The 15,138-nt window shown below is 49.0% G+C and overlaps 1 protein-coding gene across 1 annotated transcript; it reads right to left on the minus strand.

Moving 5' to 3' along the window:
- Positions 1 to 441: 441 nt before the first annotated feature.
- On the minus strand, positions 442 to 11,369 carry LOC114661393 (cytochrome P450 2K1-like). The gene is made up of 9 exons (XM_028814603.2): positions 11,117 to 11,369; positions 6,614 to 6,776; positions 6,269 to 6,418; positions 5,911 to 6,071; positions 5,033 to 5,206; positions 1,887 to 2,028; positions 1,595 to 1,779; positions 1,362 to 1,503; positions 442 to 730 (listed from the first exon to the last, which is right to left on the minus strand). The coding sequence occupies exons 1-9, from the start codon at positions 11,312 to 11,314 to the stop codon at positions 537 to 539; spliced, it is 1,509 nt and encodes a 502-aa protein (XP_028670436.2). The 5' UTR covers positions 11,315 to 11,369; the 3' UTR covers positions 442 to 536.
- Positions 11,370 to 15,138: the final 3,769 nt, after the last annotated feature.

Raw genomic sequence — 15,138 nt, forward strand, 5'->3', positions numbered from 1 at the left:
TATTTAATAATGTGAAAAAAGAAATGGGCCCCTCCCCACTGAAAAAGGAACCAATGGAAGCCCTGTCCAATTGGAAAAAGTAGCCAATGAAATCCATGCCCCATTGAAAAACAGCCAATGAAAGGCGTCCACCCCTGGAAAGGAGCCAATGAAAGCCCAGTCCCATCAAAAATGGACCAAAGACCCCACCCTTACTGAAAAATGAGGCAATAAAAGTCCCACCCTAAAAGGGGCACCCCCCCCCCACCAAGTAGGAGCCAATGAAAACTCTACAGTCCCTGAAATAGAGCCCAATGAAGGCCCCACCCCCAGAGAAAAAGGAGCCAATGAAGCCCCTCCCTACCGGTGAAAGAAGCAAACAGAACTCCACCCCCAGCACTGGCAGCAACACAGAGACCCCCATTTCCCACCTAGGAACCAAAAGAACACGGAGGCCAACCACTGGGCACAATGCTGACCTTTATTTAACTAATCGGAGAAGGGATGGACCCAAGGGGCACAGATGGTACGGCGGGCGTCAGGCCACACTCTCATTTTCACTTCTGGCTGCGCCTGATGGCACACAGTTCCTGGGGCGTTGGGCTCAAGAGCAAACCAATGGCCGGTGTGAGGTCCAGCTGGTCAGTCGTGACCCCCTGCGGTGGCGTGAAGGTGAAGTTCTGTAGGAGGGCCGTCAAGGACAGGAAGAGTTCCATCCTGGTCAGAGTTTCACCCACGCAGACCCTTGGACCTGAGAGGACAAAGGATGAGGATTAAAACTCAATGAGTGGTCCTGTGGAATCGGTCACTTAAACCCACCCATGTGGCAGTTAAGTAGACACCACGAGGCTGTGAGTCGAGCCATCTGTGTGTGACTTCAGAAGGCAGTTGTCTCTCTAAATGTCGTGCCCTTCATGGCAAGCGGGCTCTCAGGGCTGACTGAAAACACCACAGGCCCTCGGAAGTGACATCCCAGCTGGTCAGCTGTTGGCATGGGATCTGACCAATCAACAAGGGCAAATGGACTCGGCCACAGAGCTGCTTTTGGGCACAGCCGGGGCCTGCTGGTCACTCGTTGAGATCGTTCACCCCGAGATGTCCACGCTGGTCAGGTGTGGTCATCAGAGAACCACTGAAAATCTGGATGTGTCCTTCAGCAAAGCAGCTACTGCTTGGTAACCGGTCACTGGAGCTGTCACTGGTGCTTATCTACAGCCAGTGGTACTGGGACATGCAAGAGGCCACTGCTGGGCTTTCAGAGAAGCACCTCTGGTCACATCTGAGACCACACATCTAAAGCAGAAGACAACCAAGACTGACTGGACTCGGCCCCCTAACTCTCATGAAAAACATTTGTGGTGGGCGCGGTGGGCAGTGGGTACCTGCAGAGAAGGGCAGGAAGGCCTCGTTTTCCACAAAGTTGCCGTCAGCATCGAGGAAGTGGCTGGGGTTGAACTCGTTTGGCGTCGCCCAGTGGGCTTCATCCCTCAGGACGGAGGTCAGCAGCGGGATGACTGTGGTGCCCTGCAATTAAAGAAAAAAAAAAAAGCCTGCCAGTTAAGCAGATGGCCAACCTGCCAGCCGGAAACAGGGCGCAGCACACAAAGAGCCTCACTTTAGAGATCAAGTAGCCTCGGAAGTGGACATCGGTGGTTGCTTGGTGAGGAAGGTTTAAGGGTACGATGTTGGAGAACCTCTGGATCTCATGGATCACCGCCTTGGCGTATGTCATCTCCTTCTGATCCTCCATCTTTGGTGGCCTTGTCCCAATCACGCTGTCGATCTCCTGCTGCAGTTGTACTGGTTGGGACAGAAGACAAGCTTGGTCATCAGTGGTCAAGGACAGAACTCTCGGACAAACTAAATGAGAATGGGAATCAAAACCCCCACCAGGCCACCCTCCTTACGTTGGACCTCAGGGTATTTCGCCATCAGAAGGAGACACCAGCAGATGGTCATCGCAGTCGTGTCCGTCCCGGCGACAAAGAGGTTCAGGACTGTAATCACCAGGTTTTCATCGTTGAACAGCGAGTTGGGATTGTGAGATTCCTGAGAATTCACAAAAGAACAAAAAAGCAGTTGGAGGCTCCTTAAACAAGAATGCAGGCTGTCCCCTGGTGGCCATGACTTGAATTACAACTTGACGTCCAAAGCCTACCTCTGGGAGCCCAGTTTGCCATCGACACCACATATTGGGTGCAAGGAGGCATTTCATTACAGGAGAACTTTTCATAGCATCTCCTGACAAAATGTAAAGTGCCCCTTAGTGGTAACATCTGGGACTACAGGTGAACAAGGTAGCTACCTCAAGCCTTGGGTACAGGAATACCTTATAAGAGAGCAGCAGCGTTCAAGTCACACACCTTCAAATACAAACTGTAGGGTGCCCCCTAGTGGCCATATCTTTACATGCATGTGAATAACACAACTGCACAATTCACACGAGGAAGGTCAGTATCTGAATGTCATGTCCAGTAAGCAGGGGTGCTGGTAGATGTTGAAATCGAATGAAAACCACAGTCCATCAGGTAAACTTCAAACATGATTTTAAAATGTTGTTGGGGTAGGTGCCAGCTTCCCAGTGATATACCTACAGGAACTAAAGCAGTAATACATGTGCTGCCCTCTTGTGGCAACATCTTGAATTAAAAGTGAACTAAATTTATATACAACTTAAAGCATTAACGTGTGCTGCCCTCAGGTAGCCACTTCTGGAACTACAGGTTGACTAAATTTATATAAGATGTAAGGCAATGACATGTGTGCTGCCCTCATGTGGCCACATCGGGAACTACACGTTAACTAAGTTTTATAGGATTTGAGGCAATGATATGTGTGCTGCCCTCAGGTGACAATACCTTGAATTTAAAGTGAACATTTTTTTTTTTATCGGACATAAAGTACAGTATTAACGTGTGTGCTGCCCTCATGTGGTCAAATTGGGAAGTACAAGTTAAATGTTTTATAGGATTTGAAGCAGGAATGTGTGAATTACCCTCATGTGGCAATATCTTGAATTAAACGTGAACTAAATTTATATAGGACTTAAAGTATTAATATGTTTGCTGCCCTCAGGTGGTCACATCTGGAACTACAGGTTGACTAAATTTAAATCTGGGACCACAGGTTAATTAAGTTATATTGGATTTGAGACAGTAATATATATGCTACTCTGAGATGTCCATACCTAGAACTGCAACTGGACTAAATTTATATATGACTTAAATCACTGATACATGTGCTGCCCTCAAGTGGCCACATCGGGAACTACAAGTTAACTAAGTTTTATAGCATTTGAGGCAATGATATGTGTGCTGCCCTCAGGTGACAATACCTTGAATTTAAAGTGAACATTATTTTATATCGGACATAAAGTATTAACGTGTGTGCTGCCCTCATGTGGTCAAATTGGGAACTACAAGTTAAATGTGTTTTGAAGCAGGCAAGTGTTCTACCCTCATGTGGCAATATCTTGAATTAAACGTGTAAATTTATATAGGACTTAAAGTATTAATATGTTTGCTGCCCTCAGGTGGTCACATCTGGAACTACAGGTTGACTAAATTTAAATAGGAATGTTAAGGCATTAATATGTGTGCTGCCCTCATGTGGCCACATCTAGGACCACAGATTAATTGTTATATTGGATTTGAGACAGTAATATATATGTGACTCTCAGATGTCCATACCTAGAACTGCAACTGGACTAAATTTATATATGACTTAAATCACTGATACATGTGCTGCCCTCAGGTGGTCACATCAGGAACTACAAATCAACTAAGTTTTATAGGATTTGAGGCAATAATATGTGTGTTCCCTCAGGTGACAATATCTTGAATTTAAAGTGAACATTATTATGTTGGACATAAAGTATGAACGTGTGTGCTGCCCTCATGTGGTCAAATTGGGAACTACAAGTTAACTAAGTTTTATAGCATTTGAGGCAGTAATATGTGTGCTGCCCTCAGATGGCCATATCTGGAACTGCAACTGGACTCAATTTATATAGGATTTAATAAAGCATTGGTACGTGTGCTGCCCTCATGTGGCCACATCGGGAACTACAAGTTAGCTAAAGTAAAGTTAGTTTAGGGTTAGGCGCTGGTTGCTACAAGCATAGACTCCACTGAGTTATAGAAAGTGCATGTTGTTATCTCTACCCAGTGGTCTACCTCATGAAGAGTAGCAAAGTGGCACAGTAGTTAGCACTGCTCTCTCACAGCCCCAGAAGCCCGGGTTCAAGCCACGGGCAGATCTCCATGGAGTTTGAATGTTCTCCCTGTGCCCGTGTGAATGATCTTGATGTCGCCATGTTGGCCATGTGTGTACTGGCACTCAGTTTAGGGTGGGCACCATTTCCGTGAACCCCTAAACATGGATGCAGAAAACTCAGTGCAGCGTATTTTGTATAGCGCCTTTCACTGAGAGCAGGCGCAGGGTGCTGTGACAAGTTCTCAGATGAAATGCCACTTCAATTGTCTAATCGCACAATGACTACACAAAATGGAAGGAAGGATGGTGTACACTGCACCCTAGTGGCAGCATCTGGAACTGCAAGCGGAGAGCCCATTCACTCTGTCATTCTCCCAAACCCCCCAAAGTGTGAGGTGTCCCCCCAGAATCATTGGGTGCAAAACAGGACCTGACCAGGACAGGACGCCAGTCTTTTGGAGGTCTTTGTCATTCTGTCCAGTCCCCCTCCTGACATATCCACATATACCCAATGTGCCAGATACTGAAGTTGGTAAGGGGTGCATTTGAGGGGGCTCTGGAGTTTTACTTCCATGTACTGTCCTGTATACATGTGACAATACTGACCTCGTCACCCTCCTGTATATCCGGTTATAACGATATGCTGCCTACTAGTGACTGTATGTGGAACTGCAGGTGTCAACAAAAGGGCATAAGACGGACCACCTCCCTCTGCTGGTGTGTCCCTGCACGTACATATAGCGCTCCAAGTTCACATCCCAGTCACTCGGTGGCCCCCCAATCCCCCCCCCTCCCATTGTCCCACTTGTCACAACACGTGAGGACGCCGCCAGCTCACCTGCTTCTGCTTCTGCAGGAAGGCGTCGATGAATCCTTTGACGTCATCTCCTTGCTGGCACCGCTGGCTCTCCCTGGCAAAGCTCAGGATCTCCGCCTTGTTCTGCTCCATGTTCTCCATGGCTTTCGCTCTCGATGAGATCAACGGGCCCAGAAAGGGGAAGCAGTTGTAGATCTGTGGGAGAAACGAGACGAGGAAGAAGCCGTTTAGATTAGTGCCAGGCTGTGCCACCTGCTGACAATAAAAAGCCCCTTGTGCTGGAGTCAATCAGCGTCATTCATTTTATATCGCGCCTTTATAAACAGTGGCAGGTGGTGTGGCACAGTGACCCTGAGCGACTCACTTCACCTGGTGGAGCACCTGAACATGGCGGTCAAGTCAGAAAGGCGCTATATGCACTACAGGCCTCGTGTTATTTCATAGTCATATTGACATTCAACTAAAAATAATCTAAAATGGGGGGCAAGGAGAAGGGGGTACCCAGATGACCTATGAACACATGCAGCTGGCACCAGGCCTGACCTCTGCACAGTACCCTGCAGGGGGCGCTGCTGGGTGGGCTCTCTGATTGGTCCCACTGGTGCAGAAGAAGCACCTTCAGAAAAATAAAGAGATGAAAAGGCGCATTTTTGAAATGACTTGACCTGCCGGTGTTGGCGTGTGGGCGAGTCGCAGCAAGTCGGGTCCCGGGGTGACGCACGTGTGAACATCATCTCCAGGCTGCCAGCTGCTCTGGGCGCCGAGTCGTCTCAGCTCTGGCACTAAGCATTGGTTTTGTGTTTCTGCCCAAACAGGCTGGCATGGCCTGGGCAGACTGGCATGAGGAAGGTCCGGTCTGGCTGGTAATGCCAAGGGGCTGGGAAAGAGGTACCCCTTACCTGGATGCCTGGCGTGCCAACTATCTTGGTGTTTTCTGCCGCCCTCTTGATCATCTTCACGAAGTTGGGGTCGTTGTACTCGAACCTCTTGCCGTAGACGATGGAGCAGATGATGTTGGAGACGGCCACGCTGATGTCCTGTCTTGCTTCAAATGGCTTACCTGTTAAGCAGAAAAAGGAGACGGGTGCTTTACGCCAAGCCAGCAGACCGGTGGTCCTGAGTTGGCATCCCACCTGCACCCTTCAGCTTGGGTTAGGGTCATCTCACAGGCTCGTTGGTCCTTTTGCCCATCAGAGGCTTAAAGGAACAACAATTGAAGGACCCCCTCAACCCCCCTGCCATCTTCAAGATGCCCACCATTCTGCTCTTGAAACACCTGCGTCAGGTGGCCGATCTCCTCCAGGATCTTCTCCTCCAGGATCCTCTTTCCCATTCCAAAGTCCTTCAGGGTGGACAGGGTGAACTTCCGCATGGTCCTCCAGCACTCGCCATTAGCAAAGGCAATGCCTGCAAGCAGCGGGGGTGACAAACAAAAAAAAGTGAGTGACACCGGGGGTCCCCTCTGCTTGTCCAACTCAGTTTGTCTTCCTGCTGACCCCAACAGAAATACACAGCTGGCACCTCACTGCTCTTCCCAGCTCCCTACCAAAATTCCAATTCCCCCCCTTGCTGCAGACCCCCCAGGATGGCCGGCTGCCTTACCGTGCTCCTTATTGGTGTCCCGGAAAATCGGCCAAATATCTCTGGCACCGAACTCCTCCGGGTAGTTCACCAGGGCGTCCATCACCGTCTCATATCCGGCCAGCACCACGACTCTCCTGGGGCCCAGGTACACCGTGAACACGCTGCCATATTGCTTAGAGAGCTGAAAGAAGGCAAACGTGGGCTTTGTTAGGCTGAGTGAGTCGCCTCATCACGGCGGAGCTCCGTACTCTTTGGTTTCACAACATCAACTTACGGTGATTCCTGTTTTTTAAATATCCCGTGGGGGCGAAGGAGGTGGGACCCCTGGAATCGAAGCAGACGTGACATCAGCAGATTGCGTCATCCGGGATGTCCATTGGCAACTCGGCCCCCCCCCCCCCCCACCAATGCTGGTGTCTGTGTCCTCAGCAATGCCATCGGGATGCTCCTGATTCGCTCGCGTCGGACCCCGTCATGAATGGTCGCTTACGACATAACGGAAAGTCACGATGTAAATATGGCGGCAATCGCTGCTGGGATGTCCTTCAATGGATGAACCTTCATTATTGTTGTTGTTGCGTTTCCCTCATTTAGTTGAGCTTCTAAAGTTCAAGTGCTGCGGCTCTTTTTGGGTGCTGACCTCGGCTCCATGTTCCCCTTTGGGTTCCTCGTTTTAGTTTGTTGCTCAGCCGTTCCCAGTTTCTGCCTGCCTGACGACGTCTCCTTCCAGTTCTTGGCTGATCATCTCTCGCTCTGTTTTCAGACTCACAGTCATCTTCGTCGTACCCTTTATCGCACTCACATCAGTTTTGGGACAAAGTCCATCCCACCGTCATGTCCAGCATATCGATGACGCCATCTTCTTTGCTGGATCTCCACCTCTTCATCCTGTTGTTGTTCACACATGATGGCCTGCTCCTCTTTGCCTGTGCTCATGTTGGTTTCTCGCTCCTGTTTGTCAACTACCCAGGACTCCATTTCTCTCTCTGGCTTTTTCTTGTCCCATCACCACCCATTCCTTTATCCTTCTTTACCCCTTTACTCCTTTGCTCTGTTGTAACATCCCAGTTGTTGATCTCGCTTTTCTTCCATAGATTTTCCACCACAACACCTTCCACATCCCATTGTTTGCCTGCTAATGGAGCAAATCTGCTCTCCAACTGTTCTGCCATGTAACTCCTGTCCTGGCGTCGTGACACTCGCTTCCGGTTAAGTTTAGGGCTGATTTCAAAATCCACCTCCTTGCATATAAGCCATTAAATCAGCGTTTCTCAACCTTTAAGTATTTGTGACCCGAGTTTTCATAACAGTTTAAATCGCACCCCGCTAAGGTTTTTTTGAAAGGAGCCCACTAATACCAATTTGTTCTTTTTTAATTAATGATATATCATAGATGAATATTTTATTATACCTACTTAACTTTTATCGACGTTTATCTAACTCCGTATTTATTTTTCTAGTATCAGAATGTAGTTTAAGTTAATTTGTTTTGGTTTCAATAGATGGATTTTTTATATTTTCGATTCACATCTTTGCGCCCCCCTTTTTGTTACTTTGTGCTCCCCCCCCCCCACAGATTGAGAACCACTGCCTTAAATGGCTGTGGCCCCCGCTTACCTACAGTACACGAACTTATCATTACTTACAAAATGGTGAGAGCATTATGGGAGTTTTCCTTCCAAAATGTTATTTTTTCATATGTCCTTATATTTCAATCAGGCTTCCTTCCCTGGCTGGGGTTCAAATTCCGTTTCTGTGTCTATTGTGTTCATTGTTTTTGTTTACACTGTTGATTATTTAGTTTCTTTATTGTGTTCCTTGTCTTTTGTGGGTGGTCCACCTGCCCATCACATCAAGGGTCTGGCCTCAGCCTTGTAAAGGTGGGGTCAGCCCACAGTCCCTTGCGGTTCATTGTGAATGCGCTCGTGGTGTGGTGAGTCCTCTTGTGCTTTTGTCAGTTTTTCTGGACTTTTGAACCTGTGCTCTGGTTTTTGACTTTGCCTCTTGGCCTCTGCTGGCAACTTCTTTTTTGTGCTTCATGTAATTATATAAATCTTTTCATTTTATAAAGATCTTGTGTTTGCTCTTATTACTAGCCGGTGTTTGATGCTTCCTGCTCATTCAAGCTGGGGCAGCCACAATCCACTTCAAGGGAAGAAACCCGAGGATGAAGGTGCCCTCGTGTGATGCTCTGAAGGTGCTTTGAGACCCCAATGCTAAATGGAGGGGCATTGATGACACAAGATTGTTTGTTTTACAGGGACAAGCGTCAAATGCAGAAATACGTCAGTTTCCTTCCTTTGATGGTGCAACTTAACACAGACAGCCTGGAATTTTCACAAAGCCGTTAAATCCAAAGTTGTGGGGCACAGAAATGAATTTGAAAGAAGATTCTAGAAGATCATTGTGGTGAGACAGCAGATGTCTTACGTGTCTTTATCCAAGGCGCCGTACAACATTGCAGACTTACAATTGGTGGGACTTCTCTTTTTGATTTTCCAGCTGAGGCTCAGGCAGGTGATGTGACTTGCACTGGTGTCAGTAGTGGGATTTGAACCAGCAAGCTCAGGTTTTGAAGTCCAACTACTGTGCCACACTGCCTGCGAGGTGCAGGGGACACAAACGACATTCTGAGGTCCAACCCGCAGGCTGAGCTTCTGGTTGAATTCCAAATTGAGGTGTGCTCCCAGTTTCACTGATCTCATAGGTGGTCTTTGTAAAATTCTGGACTGTCATGGCAGCCACCCTCAGGGTTTTGCGTTTTTCATACTGAGAGGCTTTGATTTCAGTCCTTGAACTAACATGACTAGAGTGCTGGTCAGTTTGTGGGGCATAGTGGCAAAACAGTGTGCCAAGGGGACGCCCTCACGAGCTGCAGAGGGGTTCTCTCCTAATATCTTGTAATGTCCCTCCTTCCCCCTTTCATGTTCTCTTCCAGTCAGTGATTTTGGGACAAATAACACTAAGCATTGTCTACTCTCTGGTGACACTTGTGGGGTCCTCTGCTCCTTCCCGCCCACTCAGGTGTGGTGATGTGGCACCAAATCTCAATCCAGACACTTTTCACATGTAGCTCTGGTGGAACGAGCTGCCCACCTCAACCCACCTCCATGTGTTTAAGAAGACCTTCTTGGTTGGAGGATTTCTGTCTAACTTAAGCTGCTACCTATTTGAACTCCCTGAACTCGTCACCTGGGACGCTCAATTTTGTCTCCTTGTCCCGTCACACTTGATCCCAGACTGATCATTACCCAGTTATGCTGACCTGTTTTGTAAGTCGCTTTGGATAAAAGCTAAGCAAATAAAAGTAAATGTCAGTCGCATATTTGATTTCTTCTTCTTCTTCCTCACGTTCATCACTCACTAATTCCTCCCCTGACTTCCTTGACCCCCCACCTTCTCTCACCCCATTCTGTATTAGTAAGCCTTTCCAGTTTCGGATTCTTTATCTAGAAAGGCCTTGTCCGTATCACCGACATTCCCTTCTCCATATATTTAAGTAATCCCTCCCACCTCCCTCACATTTTTTGGACTTTGCCCTGTCTGTGTATACCTTCTGAATATTTTGGCTCTCTTTCCATCGCTTCCCTGCCTTTTTAGGGGAGGCTGTCCTGTTCTTATTGTTCTACTAAGCACACACCTTGGCTTTGGAATTTGATGAGTTTTTGGAGCAATGGTGGCCCCAGCCAGTGTCCAGGGTTCAAATCCTGCACTCAGTCCCTCCGCTTGAGAAGGGTCTGTGAGCTTGTTGGGCTGAATGGCCGTCCTCATCTAATGATTTCCAATGTTCACCAGTTTTCCTTCCACATTGCATTCCAGTCATGCTGGTTCAATTGACTGCTGTTTCCAAATCGGACGTAATGCATGTGTTGGGGGGGCCCATCTTGTTAGAGGGTCCTGCTTTGTGTCTGGTGCTGCTGGCATGGAAGATCCTGAATTGGATTCATTAAGTTTGAAAACGCTTATATTAGTTTATGAAAATGTACGGATTAACTACTGGGTGGCACAAAGCTCTTCCCTATTCCACTCAAACCCTCTCCCTGAAACCAGACCCACGTGCCAATTTCATGCTAGGCAAGGCCACCCAAATAAAAATAAAAGGAAGAAGCCTTTTGTCCCATAGAGTGGTCACAAAGGGTGACAAAGACCAGCCACTGTGTCAATTATGGGGTCTGCTTCTCATACCAGTCAGTGGACCCTGTTCCTCTGGCTCAGCCACCACATGGCTGACTCTGAAAAGGACAGCAGATGCCCAATCATCACTTGGCACAGTACGGAGCACCCATCCCGTTCAGGGTCACGGCGAGCCCGAGGAGCTCCTGCGTGTACCACCGCACACCCTGGCGCTGGCGGTCCCGGAACCCGACGGTGAAACCTGGGACTTGTGGAAAGAAGCGGAGTTCCAGCTTCCGCCGACACCAACGCCCACCGACCCCCTCCCCACTCGCACCCACTCCTCAAATCGCCCTGTCCCTCCGTATTCACATCCAATACCATCTCCTCCCCGCCGACGTTTCTCACCTGCAGCAGAGACTCGTGCAGCCTGCGAGTGTTCAGCATGTGCAGGTTCCCGATGATGGGGAGCGCGCGGGGACCAGGTGGTGGCCGGGCTCCGGGAGGCGTGCGCCTGCTCCATGCCAGCAGCGCCAGCAGCAGCAGAAGGGGGACGACGAACGGCCAGAGCCCGTCGACTTGGAGGAAGGTGTCCAGCACTCCCATGGCAGTTCCTGTGCGCCCGCAACTCAACTGTCTTGTCGGGCAAGTTTCGGCGCGTTCTTGTGCGCGTCCCCGCGGGTCCTTCGTTGACGTCACGGCAGGGCACAAGGAGCCGGAACTGCGCGACTGAATCGTGAGCCGAAATACGGGCGGTGAGTGTCACCCGACCGCACTGATCTGGACACAGACAGTGGGCACTCCGCGCCGCCACACCGCAGCCGTGGCCATTACAGTAAGATCACGGCGGAGCTTCTGCAGGCTCCCGTTTCACGGTGACGAGCTTGACTGCCCAGTTGGGCAGGGCGGGCAACATTTTTTGGTGGCGGCAGATTGAAGTTTCAACAGTGCCTCGTTGAGCGGGTCGTATAAAGGGGACCAGTGTCTGAGAAGCCAGGCGGTCTGATGACAAACGTTTACTTAAAAAGTTACATTTAATTGTAAAACGTTCATTAAAACCTTCTAAGAGCAGACTCAGTGCGAGCCTTTTGAAAGCCAAGTAATTTCGCTCGACATGAAACTGCGGGCTTCTGCACGCGGCTGTGAACATCAGCAGATGTTCATTCCGATTTGGACCTGTTTGTCTGACCGCTTCCATACTTACGTTTAGGAATTTACCTTTCCAAAAAGTCCTGCCGGCCACCACTCTCCGTCGTGTAACGAAAGAAATCCCCCCGCCAGGCTGCTGTTCGGTCGCCTTTTAATTTAGACGCAGCCGAATGGGGGGCAGGAATAAGATGACAAGAAACAAACTGCCACCCTGCCCTCCTCAACCGAACTTGGCAAAGACTCAGAAGGTCTTCAGACCCCCCACTGTCTGAACGCTTTATTGGTGTTGTAGATTTCAACCGAAATGGAGGCGTCTGTGCACTCAATGACCCACAGTGAAGACATGTGACGTGAAAGGTTTGTAAATGTATTAAAAATAAAAAGCTGAAACCTCGCCTTCATTGAAGGTTTCAGATCCATCATTCAGTACTCTGTAGAAGCCCCTTTAGCAGGACATTCCAGCACTGAGTCTTCTTGGGTAAGTCTCTACAAGCTTTGCATACTTGGATTTGCTCCATTAGATTGGATGGGAAGTGTCGGTGAACAAGTGGGCGCATCACTAAGCCCCAAATCCTGTCACAACTACACACAGACAGATGGGGTTCAAGTGAAACAGAGTACCTTTCCACAAATCTTCTTTCCAAAATCACAATACAATCCTTCCTTCCTTTACTCTTCCAGTCGAGTGTTGTCTCCTTCCTCCCAACTCTGACCCCCTGAGTAAATGGAGGTGGCCCATTTTATGTCAGACCCAGGAGCACTTCCGGTGTTAGGACACTACATGCAGGTAGTACTCCAGGGTCAGCCAGGAGCCTCGAAACATGGTGGACAACCCTCCCTTGTAGGTCCCCCTGGTGACACCCACGGATGCTAACAGGGATGTCCCTGGGACTGCAATTTCCAGCATGCTCTGTGGGTGCATGAATGGGCATCCTGGCTTTGGACATCAGACCATGAGGTTGTTGATTCAAATCCCACTACTGACACAAGTGCAAGTCACTTCACCTGTCTGAGCTCCAACTGAAAAAAAACAAATCCCACCAATTGAATGTCTCGAATGTTGCAAGTCACCTTGGATAAAAACATCAGCCAAATAAATCATTGGCACGAGTCTGGAGTCCTGCCATGATCTCATGCAGCTCTCCCTGGTGGCACCTATGAAAGCCAGCAGGGCCGCCCCCCTGGGACTGCAGCTCTCAGCATGCCCAGTGGGTCCAGGAATGCCATCCAGTGTGTTGGGGGGGGGGGGGGGGGGGGGGGGTGGGGGGTTTCAGGGGGACCATCTTTGCCAGTGCGTCCCCGCCATCCATCACACCAGTCTCCCATACATACCTGACTGATGGACAGGCTCTGTCAGGTCCTCCCATCTCAGCAGAGAACTTCTGAAAGTCTATGATAGAGTGGCCATTGGGTCCTCAGTCACCTTCACACACCCCTGCCTTACAGTTTTTGGGGTGTCTAGACTTCTGCCATTTCACAGTGATTGAGGCTTAACTGTTTATCTTGCAGTGTCTTTGACGGGTATGTCCAGCTTGTACTCTCCACTTTACCCCGTTCTCTGACTTGACCCTTCCCAGCTTTCATGACAATGGTGTGGTGTCCAGTTTGTCACGTTCACAAATAGTAGTGCCCTCCAAGTCCAGGACCCTCCTAGCTCACTAGCATGTCCACCTTACTTTATTAATCTTTACTTCTCTCTGTTTTCTTTTCCAGTTCTTCTGTGGTGCCGTCCTGCACCACCTCCGCCTGTGTGTCCACCTGTGGTGCTCGAATGATTGAATGAAAGTGGAGACCCCAACCTGGCATGAGGCCCACTGGGTCAAAGTTTGGAAATAATGAGGGGCGACTTAAGGGTACTTATGTTGGGCAGAATGCCCAGTGGGGGTTCCTTTGGCCCCCCTTGAACTCCTGCAGATTTAGTTGTTTTTTTTTAGTCCACTCAGGCCAACTGACCTCATCACTGGACCGTCATTTAGAGACTTTTAACAACCCAACCCGACTCTGCTTCTCTTAATTGTCTACCTTATGTATGTCTGTTTTATTTATTTTTGTATTATTTTTCTTACCTAATTTGAGTTGCTTTTTCTTTGCACGTAGTGACGTCTTTGACACCTTTGAGCTTCATTGTTTGAATGAAGTTGTGCGACAGGAAGATCTTCTTCATGATGGCCCTTCCTGCTGTAGTTCCAGAGCCTTACTGTGTAGTTGGTCGCAGCGTCTTCTCACCTGGCTCTTCTCTCACAGCGTCTTCCCTTCCTCCAGTCCAGGACCCTTGTTTATCTACCCGGTGTCCCCCTTTGTGTGTGGTCGTGATATCCCACCTGGTGTTTACAGCGGTGAGTAATCCTGTCCAAAGCTGACCACAGTGCAGCATATAGTAACATAACAGTATGAGAAACATCTAGAAGGTTCTGGAACTTTTTGAGAAGGAAATCGGCTTTACCTGAGGACCCCGAGATCCCAGCCCTCCAATACAAGAAGACAAAAATAAAATTCATTCAGAGGTGTGGTGTGAACGTAAACTAAAGGTTGTGAATATCAGGCAGACATTTGCACACCAATGACACAATGGCAATCGGCTTCCTAGTGATCGCCTCGCCACCTGGAGGGTGACATTAGCCTGGCTCTGCCCGTCAGGGCACGTGGAATTAGGGTGATGTTACTTTCCACGATAAGCAGTGTGGGGCTTTACTGAGTTTGCGGACATCGAGCACTGGCCTCTGCTGTTTCGAGCTTATGCAACGGCATGGAGTGTTTCGGCTTCAACCGTCTGACGCTGTTTATCTAGAGGGTCCTTTCAGGCTCTCGTGCAACTGGCTCTGGCGGCAATCCCTGACCACATCCTGTTGTTGCTACAGTGTCATGATCCCCCCATGTGCACAAAGATTATCTCCTTCCTCAACCACCTTGGTCTCCTCCTGCAGCTCAGAATTATTCTCAGGGCAACGCCACTCACCTCCAAAGCTGTGCTAAGACACCCCAGAAAGGGTAAAGTTGGGCCTCCTGATGCTGGAATTCTCATTTTCCAGGCACTTCACTGACCCCCTTATGGCTGCAGGTCCATTCAGCTTAACGTGGTCTGAACTCTCACATCAAACCCAGTCGCTTAATCCTTTTTCACACTTTTGTCCTTTTCCTTCAAGGAGGCCTCATTGCCGGGTAAGCTTTCTTCTGGTTATCCTAAGGAGTGGCAGGATTGTGGAATGAGACGGTGTTTCTGTCCTCAAATAACAGTGGCCTGACTTTTTCACAGCTTGCAAACTAATGAAGCCCAGCAGAGA

The sequence above is a fragment of the Erpetoichthys calabaricus genome, chromosome 11, assembly GCF_900747795.2.
Source record: "Erpetoichthys calabaricus chromosome 11, fErpCal1.3, whole genome shotgun sequence".
Classification (NCBI taxonomy): Eukaryota; Metazoa; Chordata; class Cladistia; order Polypteriformes; family Polypteridae; genus Erpetoichthys; species Erpetoichthys calabaricus.

What these genes read in the sequence shown, in the direction of transcription:
- LOC114661393 (XM_028814603.2), bottom strand. Translation starts at nt 11,314, where the DNA reads ATGGGAGTGCTGGACACCTTCCTCCAAGTCGACGGGCTCTGGCCGTTC. An exon ending in TGCACGAGTCTCTGCTGCAG is followed by an intron (nt 6,777 to 11,116) that starts GTGAGAAACGTC and finishes GCCTTCTTTCAG; the next exon opens with CTCTCTAAGCAATATGGCAG. An exon ending in GGACACCAATAAGGAGCACG is followed by an intron (nt 6,419 to 6,613) that starts GTAAGGCAGCCG and finishes CGCTGCTTGCAG; the next exon opens with GCATTGCCTTTGCTAATGGC.